Raw genomic sequence first — 21,998 nt, forward strand, 5'->3', positions numbered from 1 at the left:
GAACGGGATTCGCCACGTACCTCGCTCCAGTTCCCGACCTCCCAGCTGGGCTTGGCAGTGGCCGCTGCGGTGGGCGACGGTGGAGGCAGAGCCTCCTCCTCGTCCTCCTCCAGCCTCTTCTCCCAGAGCGGGGGGGGCAAAGGGGTGGGCTGGGACAATTCCTGCTCCCCGTCACTGGAGGCAGGTGTCCCTGGGGGTGCCCACGGTGAGGGGTCCCTCGTTGGTGTCCCTGGGGGTGCCCACGGTGAGGGGTCCCTCGTTGGTGTCCCTGGGGGTGCCCACGGTGAGGGGTCCCTCGTTGGTGTCCCTGGGGGTGCCCACGGTGAGGGGTCCCTCGTTGATGTCCCTGGGGGTGCCCACGGTGAGGGGTCCCTCGTTGATGTCCCTGGGGGTGCCCACGGTGAGGGGTCCCTCGTTGATGTCCCTGGGGGTGCCCACGGTGAGGGGTCCCTCGGTGCAGGGACGCTGAGTGGGGTCCCATGGGAGGTCAGCTCGGTGTGGGGCGATGCCAGATCCGGGTGCTGGGCCACCCCCTCTGTCCCCCATTCCAGGAGGGACCCTGCTGTTTGGGCAGGTGGGCCAAGAGCTGGGGCTGTGGGCATGGCTGGGGCCAGGGCATCCTGCTGGCTGAGGCCCCTGGAGGCGAGCTGGGCGGCTGGCCCGGGCACGGCAGGGGACAAGGACACTGGAGGGGCCGTTGTGGCCACCCAGGGGGTGGAGGTGGGGGCTGTGGGGGTGTGGAGCTCTGGCTGGTGCCCTCCCTGTCCCACAGGAGCCCCATCAGCACCTGCAGGAGGGGGACTCACGGCAGGATGGGGGCTGCCAGCACTCCCTGCCGCCTCCCAGCCCGGGGCCTGCAGGGTGGGCAAGGCAAGATCTGCCCTCTCCATCCCACGGGATTGCCCTCCTGCCCGCGTGCCCAGCATGCCCTCCGGCATTCCTGCCCACCCGTGCTGCTCGCTGGGCTGTGGGGCTGCACCATTAGTGTCACTGGTGGTGGCCAGAGCCATTTCCCTGGAGTCCCCGTGGCCTCTCCCTGCAGACCGGGCCGGGCCGTGGCCCTGTGTGCCCCCGCTGCCCCGTGCTGCTGGCCCATGGGACACATCCACCCCGGCACTGCCCCAGCCCACCTCGGCTGGCTGGGCAGCCCCGGGAGCAGGGGCACCCTGCCCAAGGCTGCTGCCGCTGGGCACAGCTCCGTGGGGCTCAGCCCAGGGCGGGTGGCCGTGGTTTGCAGAGCTGTGGCTCACGGAGCTCTGGGTGGGCGGGAGGTGCTCCGAGTGGGGCACGGGCACTGCATCCTCCTCCTCCTCACCCAAAAAGCCAGGGGTGGTGTAGCTGGGAGTGGCCGATCCCCCATCCTCGGGGACCATGCTCAGGAGGTCACTCGTGGCTAAATCCCCGGGCTCTGTGTCTCGCCCATGCACAGGGGCAGAAGTGTGTTCCTCCTCGGTGCCTGGCTGCTCCTGGCTCTCTCCTCCCAGCTCGGTGGTGAGCAGGGCCTCAGTGGGCAGCTCCCAGGGCCCCTCCGTGCCATCAGGGCTCAGCTCTGGCTTTGGCTCCTCGCCTTTGGTCTCCTTCTCCGTGAAGGGATAGTAAGACAGATCCTCGTGGAAGTTGATAAAGTTATAATCGTAGTAAAAATCATCAACAAAGACATTTCCTTTCCTGGCTGAGAAGTCCTCCTCGGTGATGACATTGACATCGTTGGACTCCGGGATGTTTGGGACTAAGGGGTTAAATTTAGGAATGTGGTTGCTGGGGATGTAATGGATTTCATTAAATATCTCCCTGCTGGAGGAGCCGCTGCCAGACCAGTCGGTGGTGTCCCATTTCTGGTGGCACTGTGGCAAGGAGCAAACCCTCTCGGGGCTGGGTCTCTGGGCAGGGTCGCACGGGGCGCCGCTGCTGCTGCTGCAGTGGACCGGGCGCCGCTGGGTCCCGTTCCCACAGGTCACGGAGCACTGGGAAGGGAAGAGAGAGGGACAGGTCCGTGGGGCAAGGCCAGGGGTGGTGCCAGTGCTCCCTCCGTGAGGGCTCCACAGGGCTTTGGGCACAGGGCTCCGTGTCACTCTGCCAGCTCCCACCACCCCGGACAGCTCCTGTGCCAGTCCCACCCGCGGGGTACTGCCCGCCCCGGAAAGCAGAGCATCACTGCCCAAATCCCCTCTGGGGCTGCCCCCGTTGGAGACCGTGCCAGAGCAGCGCTGGAGCTGTGGGGACTTTGCTCACGGTGATCCTTGACCTGCTCTCCAGCCAGAAACAGTTGTCCCGGGAGATGGAGGCTGGGAAGGGCAGGGGTGAGATGAGCTAATAGGCCTTTCCTGTGACCTATTGCCATGAATTGCATCTCTTCTTCTAGAAGAGCATTCTTTGAAGCAGGGAATAACAACATGGGTGTTGTCCGAGTAGGGGAAAAGCAAAGGTCAGGAAGGAGCTTTGCTGGGGACACACCATCCCCCCATAATGGGCTCTTTGAGATGGGTCAGTACAAAAGAAGCTGAGAAGCTGGAAAGGAGAACAGCAGCATTTTCTGCTGCATTTGGGGCTTGGAGCAACTTGTGAAAGGTGTCCCTGCCCATGGCAGGGGGTAGAACCAGATGAGCTTTAAGGTCCCTTCCACGCCAGAGCATTCCAGGATTCTCTGGTAACACCACGTGGCCACCACCAGGCGTTTCTGGAGCTGGAATCAAACATTAGCACACACCAACACCTGCGAGAGGGCTGCAAGGAGCCCTGAGGAGCAGCAAACCAGCCTTCTGACTGCACCAGCTCCTTTGGGAACCCCACAAAGCTGGATGTGCAGTGCTTTGGGGCTCTCCTGAGGTACCGAGTCGCGGTGCTGAAGCAGTCGTGGGCCACCCAGACCCCAGAGAGCCCCTGTGGCAGGGCCAGGTGCTCCCGTGCCAGATGGACACACTGCTCCTGCCTGGCCCTGCAGACAGAGCTGCCCCACCCTGCTGGTACTGCTGACAGAAGGACCACGGCTCTGGGAAGCTTCCAAGCCCCTCCGATCCCTCTAATTATAGTGGTGGTGGAAATGGAAAAGAAAGAGGGCTCTCCCTTTAAATTAAAGGACAGAAAAATCGCAGAACCTCAAAATCCCAAACACATTTCTCCAGGGCTCACACACCCACTGGTGCCAACACCACAGAGGCCAGCTGTGAGGGCTGGGGCTGCCCTGCCCAGCACTGACCCACCAACAAGCTGTAATTTTGCCTTTAAATCATTGTATCCATCTTTCTCAGCCCTTAATTGTGGCTTTTGTGGGCCCCTAGAAAAATATTTCCAACTCGCTCTCATCTAGCCTTCAAATCCTCTGTTCACATTTGATTCCATTTGTTCCCTAGCAACAAGCTCTGTTCCCAGGCTCTCTCCTTTCTCTCCTGATATTTGTCTTCACTCTGAACACTTTTGGAATGGCTGTTTAAATTAGGAGTTATCATTTCCTGGTTGAAACCCTCAGCCTGTGGTTAAGTGATTCACAAAAACACAAAAATAAATCAAGCCTACAGAGAGTGTCACCATTAATCACCCCATGGAATCATTTGGGTTGGAAGGGACCTTGAAGATCATCCAGTTCCACCCCCTGCCGTGGCAGGGACACCTTTCACTACACCAGGCTGCTCCAAGCCATGTCCAGATGAAAACCTCATTTCTGCCCTGCCTGTGCCAAGCACGGAGCGTGGCACTCGCCCTGTGTGAGGGAGCTGCAAAACCCAGGGCTGGGGCAGACTTAAACTGCCCAACCCTTCCTCACCCTGAGACCGCCCCAAGCAATGGAATTCCCATCCCAAGCAGGAATTCCCATTCCTGCTGAGCCCACGGGGACACAGCCCATGGATTTCTGGAGCGAGAGCACACCCATTGCTCTGGGGCAGGCTGAGGTGTCCGGGGACCCCTGTCCCCACCCCTTTGCAAGACACTGGGACATCCCCAGTGTGCCCTCTCACCTCAGACCAGTTCCCCACAGCCCACGGGGAGGGACAGGGGACCTCTGGGTGGCAGGGCGCGGTGGCATCCGGCTTGGCGAGGTGCTGGCAGTCTGCTGGCTGCAGGGCCCTCTGCTCGTCCAGCCCCACGCTCTGGATGCACAGCACCGTCCTCTTCATCAGCCCCGCCCGGCCACACGAGGACGAGCACTTCTGCCACTCACCCACCCACCACCTGTGCAGGGGAAAGGGAAAAGGGGGAAAGATCTCAGCCAGAGCAAGCAGCCGTGGCCCAGGATCCATCCCCTTGCCCAGCACGTGAGGCCATGGGGAAAGGACGCTCCCAAATGTGCCAGCCCAAGGCCCGGGAGCTCGGACAGAGGGTCAGGGATGGGACAGTCCCCGAGCTGTGCCGGGGTTGTGTGCACAGAGGCAGAGAGGAGCATCCTGCCAGGATGGGACCTCCCGCGAGGCTCTGCCGGTGGACAGGCAATGCCCTGTGGCGATCAGACAACCCCAGGGACGCTGTCATGGACCAACCCAGGGCCTGGGACCCGTCCCCAGGGCGAGGGAGCGGGGCAGCAGGGCGGCTGGCACCTGGCCGGGCAGGGCTCCTCGCTGCAGGTGCGCTGCTGGTCGTCGGGGCGCGTGAGCGCGTCGCAGAACCGCTCCTCCACGAGGCCCGCCAGCCTCTCCACGCAGTGCACGACCTGCCGCTGCACCCCTGCGGGCGGATGGGCACTGAGGGCACCCCCAGGGCACTGGCAGGCACCCTGGGGGCGCCGGCGCCACACGGGCACCAGCACGGCTTTGGAAAGCGAACCCAGCAGGTGACAGGAGGCCCTTGGTGAGCCTGAGCCACCAGGACAGCAGGGAGAAAATGAAAAGCGCCCCTTGAAGCTGCGAGTTCATTTGTGCTGAGGCTGGGATGCCCTAGCAGAGCCCCCGGCGGCGGGGCAGCTGGGGCAGGGTGGCAGCTGGGGCCGTGCAGCCACAGAGCTGCACTGCCCGGAGCTCGTCCAGCCACCGTGGGCGCTGCGAGGTCTGGGGGCCAAGGGGCAGCACTCGGCTCTTTCGGCAGCCCTGCCCCAGCCCAACCCAGGGACAAAACACTGCCCAAGGCCTCGCGTCCCCAGTCTGCTCACAGGGCTTGTAAGGGTGACCTCAGCACACTGCCTCGCTCCGGCTGCTGTCCCCGCTTCTGTCACACGTACTTGACCTGTGACATGGAGAGCTGTCACCACAGGCTCAGCTGAGACTGACAGAGCCCTGCTGAAGCTGCTGAGCTGGGCTCTGGCTCAAGCACTTGGGAGCTTACAGGGCCTTGGGACTCACCAGAGGCTCACTGTGAGCTCTCCCAAATGCACATCTCATCTCACATCATCACTCAGTGCAGGAAGAGGGGCTCAGCCCTCCTCCAGCTGCTCACCCTCACCCGACTCCTGCCTGATTCACTCCTCTATTTCCCTTCTGTTCTGGAAGCCAAGCACTCGAATCACACAAAGAAAAGCTGGTTTTAAACAAAGCCCATGTGCTGGCACTCTGTGCTACCTAGAAAGCACAAGTGTCCTTGAATTCCCCTTTTTTCCAGTGCCAGCTGCTCTTGAGGAAGTGCTGGCTGCTCGAAGCCTCCCCCAGCAGCGTTCCAGAAATGTCCCTCTGCACCAGCTGCCCCAAAAGCTGCCCTGGGGACCCTGGGGTACCCAGCCAGTGGTGCGGGATGGGGGAAGCAAGTGTCCACACACGGACACTGTGGGACCCCAGTGTAAAACCCTGGATATCCTCCCCCCGTGGGGAGGCCCAGCCAGGCAGGAGACCAGCCCTTCCACACTCCCTGATTTCTCTAAAGCTCTTTTGTCTCCATCCCGTGCCGGGTAACAGGACACCGAGCCGGGAGCACAGCGCTGATAAAGCCCTGGGGTTCCTGCTGAGCACCGCGGGCCGTGACCTCAGCAGATGTCCCTTTCTTCTTCCCCTAAGACCTCGTGAAACCCAAGACCCAGGAATTTTAAAGGCTCCCCAGGGACGCTCCACTGCTCGAAGAGGGTGTCCCGGGGGCTGCACTCACCTGTCCCACAGGTGGCCGTGCAGGTGGTCCAGGAGCCAAAGCGCCACAGGAACTCGGGCTGCTCGATCTCGTTCTCGCTGTCGGCCGGGCGCTGGATCGTGTACTGGTACCTCACGCCGGGGTTGGTCTCCTGGAACAGCAGCTGGGGGACACAGGGGACACAGAGGGGGTGAACAGCAGCTGGGGGACACAGGGGCAGGGCAGGGCAGTGGGGTGGCGTGGCGTGGCACCAGGGGCTTCTCAGGGTGAAGGAGCTGCCCAGCAGGGCCAGGGGACGTGACCCTGTGCCCAGCTCCCCAGCAGAGCTGGATGGGATTTGGAGTAACCCGGTTTGTGGAAGGTGCCCCTGCCCACGGGTGGAATTTCCTAAACTGCCTCCCACTCCAGAGGGGCTCCTGCTGCTCCTGTGGTTGACACAAGCCCTGCTGGAAGCGCCTCCCGCGCCCGCGCTCGCGAGGGCCAGGAGTTCATCCCTGTTTTTCTTAGCCTAAGCACTCCCATTATTGCCAAAGCTTTGTTGTTCTTGGAGCTTTGGCGGGAGCCAGGGCGCCTTTCCAAAACCTCTCCATGAACATCAAAACGTCGTTGTCCGCAGGTTTTAATTAGGTTATGAATCCCAGAAAGTGATTTGTGGGTGCCAGCATTCCCATTAACAGCAGCCCTTGGCAGCAGCAGGATCCTGCTCACATCCCACCCTGAGCTGCTGCTGAAGGAAAGGCAGAAGGAGGTTGTGGAGCTCTGGGCAAGCCCGTGCAAATTCGGGGATGTTCTGGGGAGTGCGTGGGGCTGAGCCACCACTGCCAGGGCAGGGGGATCCTGGGGGTCCATGGGATGCAGCTCCGTGGCCACCACACCTGGCACCACGGGGGATTTCAGCCTGGTGCCAGCTGTGCCATCATGTGTGGGACGATTCCCACTGGTTTCTGCAGAGGAAGGCTTGACCTCACGGTCGCAAGGATATTGACTCCAACAGCTTTGCATGAGCTGGCAGCTCCCTCACTCCTGACTGTCCAGCCCAGCCAGAAGCAGCGGGGGCTCTCTCCCTGCCCGTGATAAGATACGGGAAAGGCCTCAGGAAAGGGCTCTTTCTCCTCACGCTCCCTCTCCTGTGTAAATATTCTGCGGAATGCTGCAAAGGGGATGAGGCTCAGCTGCAAGCGGTGTGGGCTGGAAACACTCCCCGGGCTGGCAGGGTGTGCTTGGCTGCTCCAGCGTTGGCTCCCAGAGAAACACACCCCGAGGAGGGGCAGAGCCCATCCCCTGGGTGCAGGGAGGGCAGTGAGGGACCACGGCAGCTCAGCCCCACAAGGAGGGCGGGATCCATCCTACCTGGATCCACACGGGCTCCACGGTCGGCCCCGGAGAGGTGAGGTTCTCCCAGTTCCCTGTCCTCTTGTAGGTGAAGGTGGTCCCTGCCACCCTGTAGTCCCCGTTCCACTGGATGGTCCAGCCACCATTCAGGAAATACTTCTCCGGGTCCTCGCTCCGCAGCGCCAGGAAATTCCCGGCTTCGGCCACTTCTTCAATCCGGATCTCCCGCGCTCCCACGGGGATAATCCCAATGTCCACGTAGCCTGGGAATGGAACCAAGCGCTGGTCTTGGTGGAGTCAGAGGTGTCCGAGATGATTTGGGTGGGTGCTGTGTCCCCTGGGTGCCAGCACTGTGCCAATCCTTACACCTCTGTAAGGCACCAGTGGGCACCAAGCCCTACCCTGCCTGGAGCCCACCTGAGTTCCCTGCTGTCTTATCCCCAAAAAAAATCAACAAGTTGGAATTAAACTCCCCTTCCAAAGGAGCAGCAGCAGCCCAGCCGTGCTGGAGCAGGCATGGGGTGCCCTGGGGACAGCAGGAGGTGCCCTTACCCAGCCCCTCGCTGTCCTCGAAGGTCTTGTGGACGGTGTGGCAGGTGGAGCCGTCCCCGTGGCAGACCCCGCAGCGATCCTCCACGGCGTGCGAGTCGATCTCGTAGTCACAGCCCACGTTCTGCAAGGGAGCCCCGTCAGCCCCACGCCAGCATCTCCCAGTCCCTCCCAGCACCGCCTGCATCGTCCCCGAGGGATTCACAGCACCCTGGGATGGCTTGGCTTGGAAGGGACGTTAAAGACAATCCAGTTCCAGCCCCCTGCCATGGGCAGGGACACCTTCCCTGACACCAGGTTGCTCCAAGGTTGCCCCAGGTTGCATCCATCCTGGCCTGGGCTGTGCTCTGGCTCCCTGAGGCCAGCACAGAGGCTGACACAGCCCGTACCACTCACCCCACGGGAGCCAGCAACGCTCTCCAAGTGGGGAATGGCAAAAGGAGCCAGCTCAGCATGAGAGGGAGGGGATGCTGAGCGCCCAAGGGTGGGTGCTGCGCCTCGGCTGCTTCCCAGGCCCGGGGTGTCCCTGGGTGCCCCCAGCCCCACCTTGCAGATGCCGTTGATGCAGACGTCGCGGCTGGCGTCGCTGTCGTAGCAGGGCGTCCCGTCCACCACCGCGTCCCGCAGCTTCTCCGCAAAGAACTCGTGCTCGGGCCGGCAGTGCAGCTCGCAGGGGTTAACTGGGAACAGGCACAGACTCAACCCCGGCAGCCCAGGGCGGCGTCAAATACAAAACACAGCACGAGCGGGCTGCAGGCAAGGCTGGGACACCGGCGGCCGGCTCCGGCCGCTCCGGGGCCCTGCCCGAGCCTCTCCAGGTTTGAGGTCTCTGCCCTCCACTCACTGTTGTTGGGCACCGGCGTCCACTTGTAGAGCTTCCCTTTGTAGAGCATGGGGTTGAAGCGGCTGCACTGGACCTGGCGGAAGGAGGGCTTGTCCGCGGGGCAGCGCCGCACGTTGCAGATCCGGAACCGCTTCCGCTCGCCCAGGCAGTACCGGCCCCCGTACTTGGGCCTGGGGAGGGAAACACGAGTCACACGGGCTGAGAGGGCACAGACCTCAGAGTCACAGAGCTGGGCAATGGTTTGGGTCGGAAGGGACCCTTAAGTCCACCCCTGTTCCGCCCCCTGCCATGGGCAGGGACACCTTGCACAGACCAGGCTGCTCCAAGCCCCGTCCAGCCTGGTGCCCCTCCTGCAGCTGCTCTGGAGGAGCTGCTCTCCATCCCACCCAGGGAGTCCTCCTGACTCTGCTCCTCTGCTGCCCCAGGGAATGGCAAAGCGGACACCGGACTTTTCAAAGCAAGAGAGACTTGGCAAGCACAACAGTGCTTTTCTCAGATGCCAGCAGAGCCTCACAACACGGCCACCAGCTCCTGCCACGCTGCCTTTTCCTTTGGTCACACCACTGTCCATGGCCCATGGCACAGTGACCTCACGAGAATTCCTTCTCCTGGGCACACTCTGCTGAAGAGAATGAAGCTCATGATTATTTTAGGGCTGTGTTTACACCCTCTGCCCTGAGGAATGGCTGTGGGAGGGGGGGATGCCCAGAACACATTTTCTCACTTCATCCCAAGGGCAAAGCTGAAGATTTACCTCCAGTGGCCAAAGCAAACAACTGCCCGGGAAATTCCCAGTGTTTGCTCTCCTGCCTGTCCACAGCTGTGTTTGGAACACTCCACAAACCAGCACAGCACCTCTGCCACAGAGTTTATGTCAAACATAAATCCAGGTGCTGATCAGACAGAGCACTTCCCTCAAGAACCCAGCAGCAGGTACCAAAGTCAGCCGAGGAAGAGGACGGGCAGAACACGTCTGGAAGGGTCAGGAGCTCACTCCTGGGGCTGCCAGAGTGCCCCATGCCAAGGAAAAGCAACTCCCCTGGAACATCACTACAAAGCCCTTTTCCTCCCCATCCCAGGCTGCTCTGACACCAGGGCAAGCTGGGGGTTTTGGCTGAATCCAGAGCAACAGGGATTTGGTGACCAAGGGGACATCTGGGGAGCAGATGGGTCAGCAGAAATCCCAGGATGGAGATGGCAGCTCCTCCAGCAGTGCCCGGACACTTCCAGCCGGCACTGGCTGATGGAATGCAGCAGGGTGATAAACTGCAGCAGGATTTTTCAAAACAACTCTGAATCAGGCTCCAAGAATGCCTGGTTTGCTGCTCTGTCACCAAAGGACACTGGGTATGTTTAACATCTCCGAGCTGCAGTCTCTGCCCTTTGTTTGAGTCACTCCAGGGCAGGGGATGGAACCAGTCCCTCCCAACCCAAACCAGCCCAGCATCCTGTGGCTCCTGACGGGCGTCCTGGGGTCCGGGCAGCCCAGGCTCGGGGCTGGCTTACGTGGGGTGGCTGCAGTGCCTCTCAGCACTCTGCACTCCTGCTCCACAGCTGCGGGAGCAGGAGGCCCAGGAGCTCCAGGAGCTCCAGCCGCCGTCGATGGGCTCGGGCCGGAAGCCCACGGGAACACACTCGCCGTTGAAGCACCACTGCAGGGACAGGAGGAGAACACCAGGTTAAGGGTGGGGAGCACTGAGGCCCAGCACACGGATTGTCCCGTGGAAATCCCTGCTTCGCTCGCATGGAAGGGTCAGCTGGGCTCTGCCACAGCCTGGAGCTCCTCAAGCCACGGGAAACTCAGAGGTGCTGGGATGTTTGAGGATTTGAGGGAGGCAACAAACGCAAAGCTCCACGGAGACCCCTCAGCAAAGGGACCCACAGCCCAGTGTCAGCCCAGAGGGACTCAGAGGTGCCTCCCCAGCAGCGGGAAACATCCCAGGGAGGAGCATCCACCGTGGCAGCAGAACCTTGTGCTCTCCTGCCATTAACTGGGTCATTAACTGCGGGTTTCACCTTCCCAGTCATTCAAGTGATCCCAGGTGAGTCACCTTCCCTGAGGGCAGTCCCTGCTGGGGGCAGCGGGTGTCTGGGCAGGGCAAGGGCAGTGGGATGAGCCCAGCCCTGCAGTGACCCTGCAGAGCCCCAGTGTATGCAGGAGCAGGGCTCCTCGAGGCCATGGAGGGGTGTCCCCCCGTTACCTTGCTCTCCCCGCAGGCCGTGCCGTCCACAGCCGCGTCCAGCTTGGAGTGACACGTGTTCCCCACCGTGCACCACAGCGTGCTGCAGACACTCTGTGGGAAGAGAGGGACACGGTTCCTGCCCGGCACAGAGCCCTCCTGGGCCACAGAGCCCTCCCTTGGGCATGGATGAGATCCATCCTTTGGGCACAGATCCATCTCTCAGGCACAGAGCCCTCCCTCGGGCACAGAGCCCTCCCTTGGGGCATGGATCAGATCCATCCCTGGGGCATGGATCAGATCCATCCCTGGGGCACAGATCAGATCCCTCCCTCGGGCACAGATCAGATCCATCCCTGGGGCACAGATCAGATCCATCCCTGGGGCACAGATCAGATCCCTCCCTCGGGCACAGATCAGATCCATCCTTTGGGCACAGATCAGATCCATCCTTTGGGCACAGATCAGATCCATCCCTGGGGCACAGATCAGATCCATCCCTGGGGCACAGATCAGATCCGTCCCTCGGGCACAGATCAGATCCATCCTTTGGGCACAGATCAGATCCATCCCTGGGGCACAGATCAGATCCATCCCTGGGGCACAGATCAGATCCATCCTTTGGGCACAGATCAGATCCATCCCTTGGGCACAGATCCATCCCTCAGGCACAGATCAGATCCCTCCCTCGGGCACAGATCAGATCCATCCTTTGGGCACAGATCAGATCCATCCCTGGGGCACAGATCAGATCCATCCCTGGGGCACAGATCACATCCCTCCCTCGGCCAGGGTGGGCACAGCCCCAGCAAAGCCCCCCCAGACCCCCATTGCCCACAGGCAGTGGGCAATGCCCACGTCCTTACGTCCATGTCGTCGCAGAAGGTGGAGTGGGGGCCGTACTGCAGCCGGCACTGGTGGCTCACGTCGTACAGGACGCCCGGGGGCACCAGGGGAAAGTCCAGCAGCTCCCGGGCTGGGGGGTCATCCAGGCACAGCCCCCAGCCCCGGCTGCAAGAGAAGAGGCCACAGCAGTGTCACCCTGGTGTCCCACACCTCCGGCACGAGCCGGGAGCAGCAGCTGGTGCACGTCCCGGGACGAGCCAGCAGCATCTCCCACTGACACGGCCCCGGCTCTGCGGTCCCTGGAGCTGCTCCGGTGTGGACGGGCACCTCTGGGTACCTTTCTGGGGTGGGAGCCCCCCAGAGTGATCCCCCCATGTCCCCCCGGCGTGGCAGGACATGGGGAAGATGAAGGCACAAAGGCAGAAGGGGCAACAGCCGTAAATGTCCCAGTGGAGCCACAAGCTCCAGAACTGTCCCCGCAGACCTGCTAGCGGGAATAAAGGAATTTCGGAGGAACAAGGGAGATGACCAGCAGCCGGACCCCGCTGCCATGCTCGGAGCAGGCCGGACAGGATGGCTTTGGGGCAGAGGTGGGAGCGGAGGCAGGCGGTGCCCCTCGGCTCCAGCCCTTCTGCTGCGACACCTCCCAGGCGCAGCCGGGACCGTCCCCAGCTCAGCCCGCGGTGTTATTTCAGCAAACTCCTTTCCAGCAAGGCCGAGCCGCTGGCAAGGCTGTGCGGGCGGATCGCATTACTCGGGTTTGCTGTGATTGGGAACGGCTCGGAATTCCCGTGCAATAAGATTCCTTTTCAACCCAAACCAGCAGCACGGAAACGGGGCTGGAAGCAGGAGAGCTGCTGCTCTGGGGGGCTGGCAGTGCCAGGGGTGATGCCCAGCACAGCCAGCACCCCCTCCTGCCTTTCCCATCCCACCACTGAGCTCCACACCGGACACCTGCAGACAGCTCCCTTGGCTGGAGACACCCCCTGAACTCCCATGCATATCCTCACTGGAATATACTTGTATTTCCCTATGGGAAGAACCAGGAAACGGGCTGCTTTCAGCAGCCCAGGGACTCAAAAATCTCAATTTCCAAACTCCCAGCAGCAGGAGCATCCTGCTGCTCCCAGCCCAGCGGGAAGGGCAGGACCCCTGGGGGTGATGTGGGGCTGAGCTGGGATGGATGGGACACGGGTCGGGCAGCTGGACACAGAGTCCTGCTGCAGCCTGTGTCAGGCACACATGCACGCTGCATGGCACCTCCCCACATATTTCCACAGAACCAGGAATGGTTTGGGTTGGGAGGAGCCTTAAAGCTCATCCCATTCTGTACACTTGGAGTGTTTTCTCTAAGAACAGAAGGTGTCCTTACTGGAGAAAGTCCAGGCTCGAGCACTTCAGCCTGGATGAGCCCCAGGTGTGACACTCATGCTCCTTTGGACTCTTCCTCTGCCTGCTTGGGTCCCAGCACGGAACCCCAGAGGTCCCCCCTACACTGTCCCCAGCCTCCTGTTCCTCTGAGCTGCTTGGGGCACTCCCTGCCCTGCCCCAGCTCACAGAGGGCTCTCTGTCCAGCCTGGGGGTGACTGGGATCTGCCTCAGCTTTCCAGCTTTCCCAGAACCTATTTCTTTGTTAAATATTTTACAGTCGTTCTCCTGGTCTGTTCAACTGGCCAAAACACATCTCCAAGCAGGAAAAATTGGCCTGAGTTTCCCTCTGGCTTCCAGGGATCTGCAGTAAATCCCAGTCCACAGGGAAAGATGCAGGGGCCTGCACTGCTCTGCCTGTTCCAGCCCATTCCTTAACAAGCTGGAGGATGGAGTGGATGGAACAATGATTAAATCCCCATCTGTGAGCAGCCTGAGAGGATCTGCAGATACATTTGAGAGCGGGATTAAAATTCCAAAAGCTCCCAGAGAACTGGAGGAAGGGTCCAAAGAAGCCAGGACGGAATTCAACAAAAACAAAGGCAGAGTTTGGAGCTTGGGAAGGATCAGCTGCACAGCCATAGAGCTGGTGGGGCTGGCAGAGGGGTGGCACGGGCAGGGCAAGGGCAGCAGGCCCTGGCAAGAGGAGGATGATGGAAGAAGAGCTCCAGCACTGTGGAAAGAGGCTGAAAATCTGGTTGTCTGATGTAGAGCAAAGACTGAAGGGTCCCTCCAGCACCGGAGCATCAGCAGGCACCCTGTGCCAGCACCCTCCACTGGCCTGAGCCAGGGGACACCTTCCCTGGGGACAGGCTGCCACAGCAGGGACGGGAGCTGTCCCAGTGCCCCGTCATGTCCTGACTGAAGCCCCAGCTGCAGCCAGCACTGACTGCAGTGCCGGGGCCGTGCTGCTGCCCGGAATCCCTTTCAGATGCTCCACCATTCAGCAGTGCTTGTGAAATAATAATTACCTTGTGTAAATAATAATGAGCATCACCCGAGAGTGCGGCTTTGCCGAACGTGAGCTCTGTTCCAAGCACGCCCAGCAAGCCCGGGTCAGCAGGGTCCTGTTTCCTGGCTCCCTCCCTCCCGTTCTCCTGCCAACACCCCGTAACAACACGCTGCTGTCTGTGCTGGCCCTGGGCCGGCCCTGGCCCCGGGGTGTCACAGCCGGTGACAGGCGCCGGCCGGGCCCTGCGCCGCTCCCAAGGAAGAGCTGCTCCTCCTGGGGGAGCAAAGAGACCCAAACCCCAGCAGAGGAGCTTCCAGCTGCTCTGTCTCCCCATCGCAGCTCGCAGCAGCCCGGGGTCATCACAAGCATGAAATTCCTCATCCCCAAGTGAAGGTTAAAAGCAGAGGGCCAAGAGCGCTGCGGATGCGGGAAAGCTCCATTCCTCTGAAAGCCATAAATCAGCAATAATTCCCCCTGCACGGGGCCAGTCCACATGTCCCAGCTGGGATCTGGAAGCGGAGCCTGGCCCTGGCAGCCTCCCCTGGCCCAGCTCTCCCCTCGCTGCTCCTCGCTGCTTCCAAAACTTCCTGCAGCAAGGGGGGAAAATGTTCCTCCAGTGGAAGCCACTGGCTGACAAAGCAAACTCCGGGCTGGGCTCCCTGGAACTTCCCAACAACAGGCTGAAAAATCAGCCACGGGTGCTAAAAATAAACAAAGGCAGGGAAGAATTTGGCTGGATCTGGTTTGCCCGTGACAGGCAGAGAGAACTGAAGAGATTCTGCAGAACCTGCAGAGAGCACTCAGGGAAAACACTCTGGTTTTATCTGTGCAACCACAGCCCCTGTGCCCCCAAAAAAGCTCCTGACCCCCCCTTCACAGCACAGGGAGGATCCATGGAATCGTGGAATGGTTTGGTGGGAAGGAACCTCAAAGCCCATGTCATCCCACCCCCTGCCATGGACAGGGACATCTCCCAGTACCCCAGGCTGCTCCAAGCCTTGGACACTCCCAGGGATGGGGCAGCCACAGCTGCTCCGGGCAAAGACCCCCAACACTCTTAGAGAGATATCTCAGAGATAAGAGCCCCCCCATGGCTGGGCCCCGACCCCCAGCCCCATCAGTGAGGAGGAAGAGGAGGAAGCACTCACTCGAGGAAGCGTGTGATGTACTCGCGGCTGCAGCGGGACCAGGTGAGTGGGGACGTGTCATACAGGAGCTGTGGAGACATGATGAAAGGTCTTTTCCCAACTGGCTCACAGTCATTGCTGCTTCCATCATGCTGAATCCCAAAACTGTGTAAGAGCACAGCCCACGGAGGGGAGGTGAGCCACGACCACCAGAGCCACCACCGCCACCGCTCCCGGCCCCGCTCCCGGCACGGGAGCAGGGACCTGCCCTGGGGACGTGCTACTGACAGCCCTGAGCTTTGTCCCCTGCTTTCACTGCAGCATTCCCACTGAAAACTCAGGAATATTCAACAAGATCACGCTGGTGGGTGTTTTCCCACACTTGGATGTCTATGGGGAACTGCAATGTTCAAGTGATCTTGTCAAAGTCTAACTGAAACTGGGGCAAGCAAAATTCTGTCGCTGATATTACAGACAGATCCTACTTTAAAACTTCTCAGTGGGCAGCCCCTGCTCCAAAACCTTCCCACACCACCCCAGGACAATACACAAGTGCAATTTCTCCAGGTTGCCTTGGATTATGTGGTTCTCATTAAACCTGGGACAACCCAAAACTTAACTCCGCAATGAAACCCTCAGGGAGCAAGGGAGTGTTTGCACCCGTGAGGAACCACCTGGGAACCATCTCCCAACTTCCCCCCGTGCCTTCTCCAGCCCCAGGGTGCACGCAGAGAACAGGAGGAGGAGGAGGAAGAGGATGGTACCTGTGTCCCAGCTCGTGGGCCACGGTGAAGGCGAGGGGCAGCCCCGTGTCCTCGTTGATGTTGCAGCTCCGGTGGGGCTGGCACATCCCGGCCACGTGGGACAGCCCCAAGGTCTCACAGGGCCTGTTCATGGCAGCACAGATGTCCTTCCTTGGCCGAGGGGACGAGGACACACGGACAGACAGACAGACACAGAGCAGAGAGGGCATTGGAAGGCGGCAGGACCCGGCACACGGACAGCGGCCAAACAGGAGCGAGAGCGGAGACATCCGACATCCTTCCACAGGGGAAACATTTCTGACCTTCCCTTTCCCCTTTCCTCTCCCAGTATCCCCAGCTCACTATTCAGCCTGATTAATGGGAGCTGCTGGCCAGGCTGGCTGCGTTTATCCCGTTGTGTAAATAAAGCTGATGCTGGGGATAATCAAGCAATGTTTGGGGGAAGCACATCCCAGAGGTGCCGTGGTTTTCCAGCTCCAGCCACCCAGGAAGAACAGCTCCACTGAAGTACAAGGCCTGAAGTGCCTCATTTCTGCTACAAAGCAACCTCCCAGGGAAGATAAAGCTGCTGTGGGTAGTGAATCATCGCCCAAACCACCACAACATCCAGCTCACGGCAGCCTGAAAGCCTCAGACTTTGACTGCAAGGTACACAAACTTGGCCAGAGGCAGGAATTCCTGCCAGCTCCGTGGGAGGTCAGGGGCTTCCCAGAGGCTCCTCTGCCAAGCCCAACCTCTGAGGGAAAAAGGAGAGTTAATCCTGTGTACAGCTCCTGGATCCAGCCCTTCTGGGGCTTGGCAACAGGGCCACGGTGAAAACCTGGTTTGGAAACCTCAGCTGGGAGCTGCGTCCAGGTTTAAACCTGAGATCTGAGACCAGTCCATGGCATCACAGATTCATGGAATGCTTTGGGTTGGAAGGGATCCTAAAGATCATCTAATTCCATGGGCAGGGACGCCTCCCACAGCAGTTCCAGCCACCGGGAAATATCCCCAGATTTCACATTACAGATCTTACATGCAGGTGTCCAGGCAGGGAGAGAGATTTCAACAGCTCCCAGGAGATGTTCCTTCCCCAGGCTGCCCCCACCCCCAGCCAGGGGAGTTTTTAGCTGCCACAGCCCCAGAGCTGTGTGTGGGCTCCACACCTGGTGAGCAGCACGGCCACGTCGTGGTGCAGGGGGTGGGAGTCTCCCTTCACGTTGATGTTCTTCTGCCACTTGCAGAAGCTTTTCAAGGTGTTGTCTGCATGGTGGGAGATCTTCAGGTCCTCCTGCCAACATAAAGGGAGATTGGCCGGAGCTGTTTGGATTTTGGGATGGGGAAGGGAGAGGTCTGACCCCAGACGCATCAGAGTGGGATCGGGAGTGACTGCCATCCAGATGGAATTGCTCCATGTTTATAGCTTGTAGGCTGGGTGGGAAGACAGCCCTTTTCCTGCTTTCTTTTCATCTGTGATTCAACCAAAACATTAAATCATCTAGTAACAGGGGTTAAGAAGCACTGCAGGAAAACCCCGTGTGCTGGCTGACAGAGAAGGACGTGGCTGTGGAGACCCTGAGTGGCCCCAGGCCCCCCAGAGCCACCAGGGCAGCTTGGACACGACCACCCAGCGACCCAGAGCCCTCTGCCACCACACTGGCACCGTGTTAGCATAAACCAGCCCAAAACCAGGCTCTGCAGCTCCTCTGCCCACACCAGCCAAGACGAGGAGGCAAAGGTGGGCACCTGGATTTCTCCCACACCCACTCGGCCAGGCCACGGGGCCAGCCCAGGAGGGAGCCTGCTTGCCAGCCCAGCTGCCAGCCCAGCTGCCAGCCCAGCCCCAGTGTGGGCCTCACCTCCTCGTGCTCCAGCAGGATCAGCCGCACTATGGCGATGTTGATGGGGTTCCCGATGCTGGCGTGGTGGAACAGCCCCGCCACCTGCAGTGGGACACCACGGGGACATGGCTGGGGACACAGAGCGGCCAGGACAGCGCTGCTGCCGCCTCCAGCTGCAGCAGCTCCTGCAGGCTGTTGACAGCACCTCAGGAGTTCCCCACGTGGGAGACAAGAGCAGACACGGGCTTGGAGGGAGGCCTGCCATGAAATCCATTTACTCTCGATGTGATCTGTGCAGACACTGGAACTCAGCCAGAAAGGCCCGGGGAACGCCTCTGCTCCCACTCCTATTGGATGGGTTTAACATCTCAAAGGAGTTCGGGGCTCTCTGGGTGCCTCCAGCACCCCCAGAAAAACCAGGATGTTACCTGAGGTCCTCTGCCCCATCCCACCCTTTCCTGGCACCAACCACAGCTTTCCTCTGGAACGGCAAGAGGTGCCACCCCGGCCGCAGCAGAGGGACAGACTGAGCCCCCTCCCTGCCTGCTTGTGTGATGGCACCAGCACAGCCCCCAGACTGCCACTGGAGACCCCCACAGCCTGGCTGTCCTTCCCTCAGCCGTCCTGTCCGGCACCTCCAGGGGAGGCCGTGTCCCCTGTCCCCATGGCCCCACGGCAGGTGGCCCTGCCCGTGTTGGGGGCACCTGGATGAGCTCCAGGTGCTCTGCCCAGGTGGCCCTGCCCGTGTCGGGGGGCACCTGAATGAGCTCCGGGTGCCCTGCCCAGGTGGCCCTGCCCGTGTTGGGGGCACCTGGATGAGCTCCAGATGCTCTGGCCAGGTGGCCTTGCCCGTGTCAGGGGCACCTGGATGAGCTCTGGATGCTCTGGCCAGGTGGCCCTGCCCGTGTCAGGGGGCACCTGGATGAGCTCCAGGTGCCCTGCCCAGGTGGCCTTGCCCGTGTCGGGGGCACCTGGATGAGCTCCAGGTGCTCTGCCCAGGTGGCCTTGCCCATTTCGGGGGCACCTGGATGAGCTCCGGGTGCCCTGCCCAGGTGGCCTTGCCCATTTCGGGGGCACCTGGATGAGCTCCGGGTGCCCTGCCCAGGTGGCCTTGCCCATTTCGGGGGCACCTGGATGAGCTCCAGGTGCTCTGCCCAGGTGGCCCTGCCCGTGTCAGGGGCACCTGGATGAGCTCCAGGTGCCCTGCCCAGGTGGCCTTGCCCGTGTTGGGGGCACCTGGATGAGCTCCGGGTGCTCTGGCCAGGTGGCCCTGCCCGTGTCAGGGGCACCTGGATGAGCTCCGGGTGCCTCCCCAGCCCTGGGGAAGCAGCCCAGGGCTCCGTGCTCCCGTGGCCCAGCCCTGCAGGGCCCAGCACTCACCATGTTCATGACGGTCAGCACGTACTTCTCGATGTTGGCGCTGCCGTGGAACTCCACCATCTTGGTGTCTGCCACCACCAGCGTCTCCACCCACTTCTCCCTGCTGATGGAGCGCGGCCTGATCCTTCTCCTCCCGCGCTGCTTCTGCTCCCACCTCTCCCTGCGCCTCTCAGACCGCTCCAGGCTTTCCTCAGACTCTGAGGGATTTAAGGGGAAAAAGGAGTTTTTTTTCCTTGATCAAACGCCTGCAAGTTTAATGTCTTCTTTTTTTAATTCAAAGGAATCACCTTTGATGTGGAGAAGGCTCCCACTTAGAGCCATAACTCAGTAACTCCATGTGTGTTTTGCTGTGCTCTGTTCCAAAGGACTCTGAGCTCAGCCTGCTGCACATGGGCAGGACACAAAAAAAAAAATAAAAAAAAAAAAATAGAGCATTTGAAGGAATTTCTTTGACCAGAACAAGGTTTGCAATATTCCTCAAGGAACAGGGGGCCTCCCAAAGCCAAGTCTTAGCGTTTGTACTGACACAGGAATTTGCAGACAGCACTGCAGAGATGCTTGAGAAGCAACCTGAGAAAAAACCCTGGTGGCTCAACATTTGGGGTCATCCCAAATCCGTGCTTTTCAGGAAGGGACAGTTCCCATCACCATGAACTCTGTGCCCCCAAAGCCGGACTGGAGCCAAAGCCCGGCAGCACCAGAGCCCTGGGCAGGCTGGGACCGAGGAGAGGAGAGGAGAGGAGAGGAGAGGAGAGGAGAGGAGAGGAGAGGAGAGGAGAGGAGAGGAGAGGAGAGGAGAGGAGAGGAGAGGAGAGGAGAGGAGAGGAGAGGAGAGGAGAGGAGAGGAGAGGAGAGGAGAGGAGAGGAGAGGAGAGGAGAGGAGAGGAGAGGAGAGGAGAGGAGAGGAGAGGAGAGGAGAGGAGAGGAGAGGGCTCTGCTCCTTCCCAAGGGAAACAACGGGAATGTTGGCTGGGATCCGGAGGCGGGGGAGAGCTTAGCGCTCCTCACGCACACCAGCCAGTGGGAATTCTGCAGCGGGGACTCTTCCTGTGACACGGCTCCCAGAGCAAGGTCAGGGTCAGCCCCGAGCTGGGTGAAGGCTTTACAACCTCATCCCACACACTGGGAATCGCTTTCATGGCTCCGGAGGGCTCAGCCTGCTTCCCTAACAATGGACTCTACATTTCCTGGACTGCACCGAGCGTGTGCTGTGAAAGGGCGTTTCATCCCCAGCCTGGGAGATCCCAGCACCTCCCGATGAACTGCTAATACCCCTGTGACAGTTTCATCAGCAGCTTCCTTGGAGCTCATTGTGCCCTTGGCCGCTGAGCTCCCAGCCGGGACGGGAGGCTGCTGCAGAGCTGGGGGTGCCTGGGGGGCTCCTGGAACATTTCCCCTTGGATCATCCCTGTCAAACACCACCCAGCTGTGCACACCGGCAGCCCTGGGCATTGACAGGAGCTAAGCAACACCAGCAGCACCTGCCTGTCGTGGGCACAGCAAAGAGCAACACAGCAGAGCTCAGAGAGGGGATGGCAGTCACTGAAATCCTGCAGACTTTGGGACTCCCTTGGGATTCCCCTCCAGGGCATGCCCAGCACGCCCACCCCACTAGCCCTGATTACAGAGGAGACCCCCACGAATTACACACAGGCCATGCTATACCCAGAGAAATTAATTTTCAAGAAGAGACTTCAAAGTCCAGAATGGACTTGAGTCAAGAACAGACTTCAAAGCCTAGAAGAAGCCATTAAGATTATTACCACAGATTAAATAATTAATTTAGATTATCAGAAGAACGCCTGAAGATAACCCTGTTACAGGAGAGAGCCCCAGTTTGTGAAAGCAGAGAGCTCCAGAAAATGTTCAGCACATAATGCACTGCAGCTTCATCAGGGAGCAAAGTGCCCGTGAGCTCCTGGGAATGCACTGAATTCCTCAGCACTTGAAATGCTGGATTTGGGAGTTTATCCAACCCATCTGCTCTGCACTGGGAAGGACCCACATGCACTCTGCCCACAGTGGGAACTCCCGGGCAGCCACCGAGTTCCACTCCCACAGTCCAACGCCCTGGCAGGTCAAAACCAAAGTTTTTGTGGAAATGAAAGCACAAGCTCTGTCTCCACGTCACCCCCCTGCCTGCAGCAGGGCTGGGAGCAGAAGATGAGCCCAGAGGCCTGAGGTGCAGCAGCCGTTGGGTCACTGGTGACACAGAGGAAGGGACAGTACCTCGCACGCCGCAGGACTGCCGCGGGGCCGGGGGCCTCCTGCCCTGCTCAGCCCTGTCCTTGGGCACCTGGCGCTTGTAGATCCTGTGGGGCTGTGCTGCTCCCTCCTCCCGGGGGCTGCTGGACACGGGCTCGATGAAATAGTCCTCGTCCATGAGCTGAAACACGCCTTTCTGCCAGGGAGACACAAAGTGCAACCGTGAGGCCACCGCAGCCCAGCTCACCCTGAGGAACCTGGCACTGGGAGTGATCACGGGACCGTGGAATGGCTGGGGTGGAGAGGGACCCTGAAGGGTCCAGTGCCACCCCTGCCATGGCAGGGACACCTCCCACTGTCCCAGGCTGCTCCCAGCCCCAGAGTCCGGCCTGGCCTGGGACACTGCCAGGGATCCAGGGGCAGCCACAGCTGCTCTGGGAATTCCAGCCCAGCCCCTCCCAGGGAAGGATTCTCCCCAGTATCCCATTTACTCCTGCCCTCTGGCAGTGGGAAGCCATGGAGGATCCCATGGAGTTGTGCTCCCACCAAAGTGCAGGACACGAGCATGAGCACAGCACCACCAGGTACA

General features: G+C 60.5%; 1 protein-coding gene across 1 annotated transcript in view; it reads right to left on the reverse strand.

Moving 5' to 3' along the window:
* ADAMTS7 (ADAM metallopeptidase with thrombospondin type 1 motif 7) overlaps positions 1 to 21,998 on the reverse strand; it is a 34,146-nt gene that overhangs the window by 10,177 nt on the left and 1,971 nt on the right. The window contains exons 3-19 of the mRNA XM_068203461.1: positions 21,434 to 21,605; positions 19,205 to 19,401; positions 17,843 to 17,926; positions 17,150 to 17,274; positions 16,002 to 16,151; positions 15,259 to 15,402; positions 11,751 to 11,895; positions 10,906 to 10,998; positions 10,211 to 10,356; positions 8,705 to 8,874; positions 8,407 to 8,540; positions 7,864 to 7,984; positions 7,330 to 7,574; positions 6,001 to 6,142; positions 4,530 to 4,656; positions 3,954 to 4,167; positions 21 to 1,964 (exon numbers count right to left, since the gene is read on the reverse strand). Of these exons, the coding sequence (XP_068059562.1) occupies positions 21 to 1,964; positions 3,954 to 4,167; positions 4,530 to 4,656; positions 6,001 to 6,142; positions 7,330 to 7,574; positions 7,864 to 7,984; positions 8,407 to 8,540; positions 8,705 to 8,874; positions 10,211 to 10,356; positions 10,906 to 10,998; positions 11,751 to 11,895; positions 15,259 to 15,402; positions 16,002 to 16,151; positions 17,150 to 17,274; positions 17,843 to 17,926; positions 19,205 to 19,401; positions 21,434 to 21,605 (4,353 nt within the window). The remainder of the gene's footprint in view (positions 1 to 20; positions 1,965 to 3,953; positions 4,168 to 4,529; positions 4,657 to 6,000; positions 6,143 to 7,329; positions 7,575 to 7,863; positions 7,985 to 8,406; positions 8,541 to 8,704; positions 8,875 to 10,210; positions 10,357 to 10,905; positions 10,999 to 11,750; positions 11,896 to 15,258; positions 15,403 to 16,001; positions 16,152 to 17,149; positions 17,275 to 17,842; positions 17,927 to 19,204; positions 19,402 to 21,433; positions 21,606 to 21,998) is intronic.

This window comes from Anomalospiza imberbis, chromosome 13 (assembly GCF_031753505.1).
Source record: "Anomalospiza imberbis isolate Cuckoo-Finch-1a 21T00152 chromosome 13, ASM3175350v1, whole genome shotgun sequence".
NCBI lineage: Eukaryota > Metazoa > Chordata > Aves > Passeriformes > Viduidae > Anomalospiza > Anomalospiza imberbis.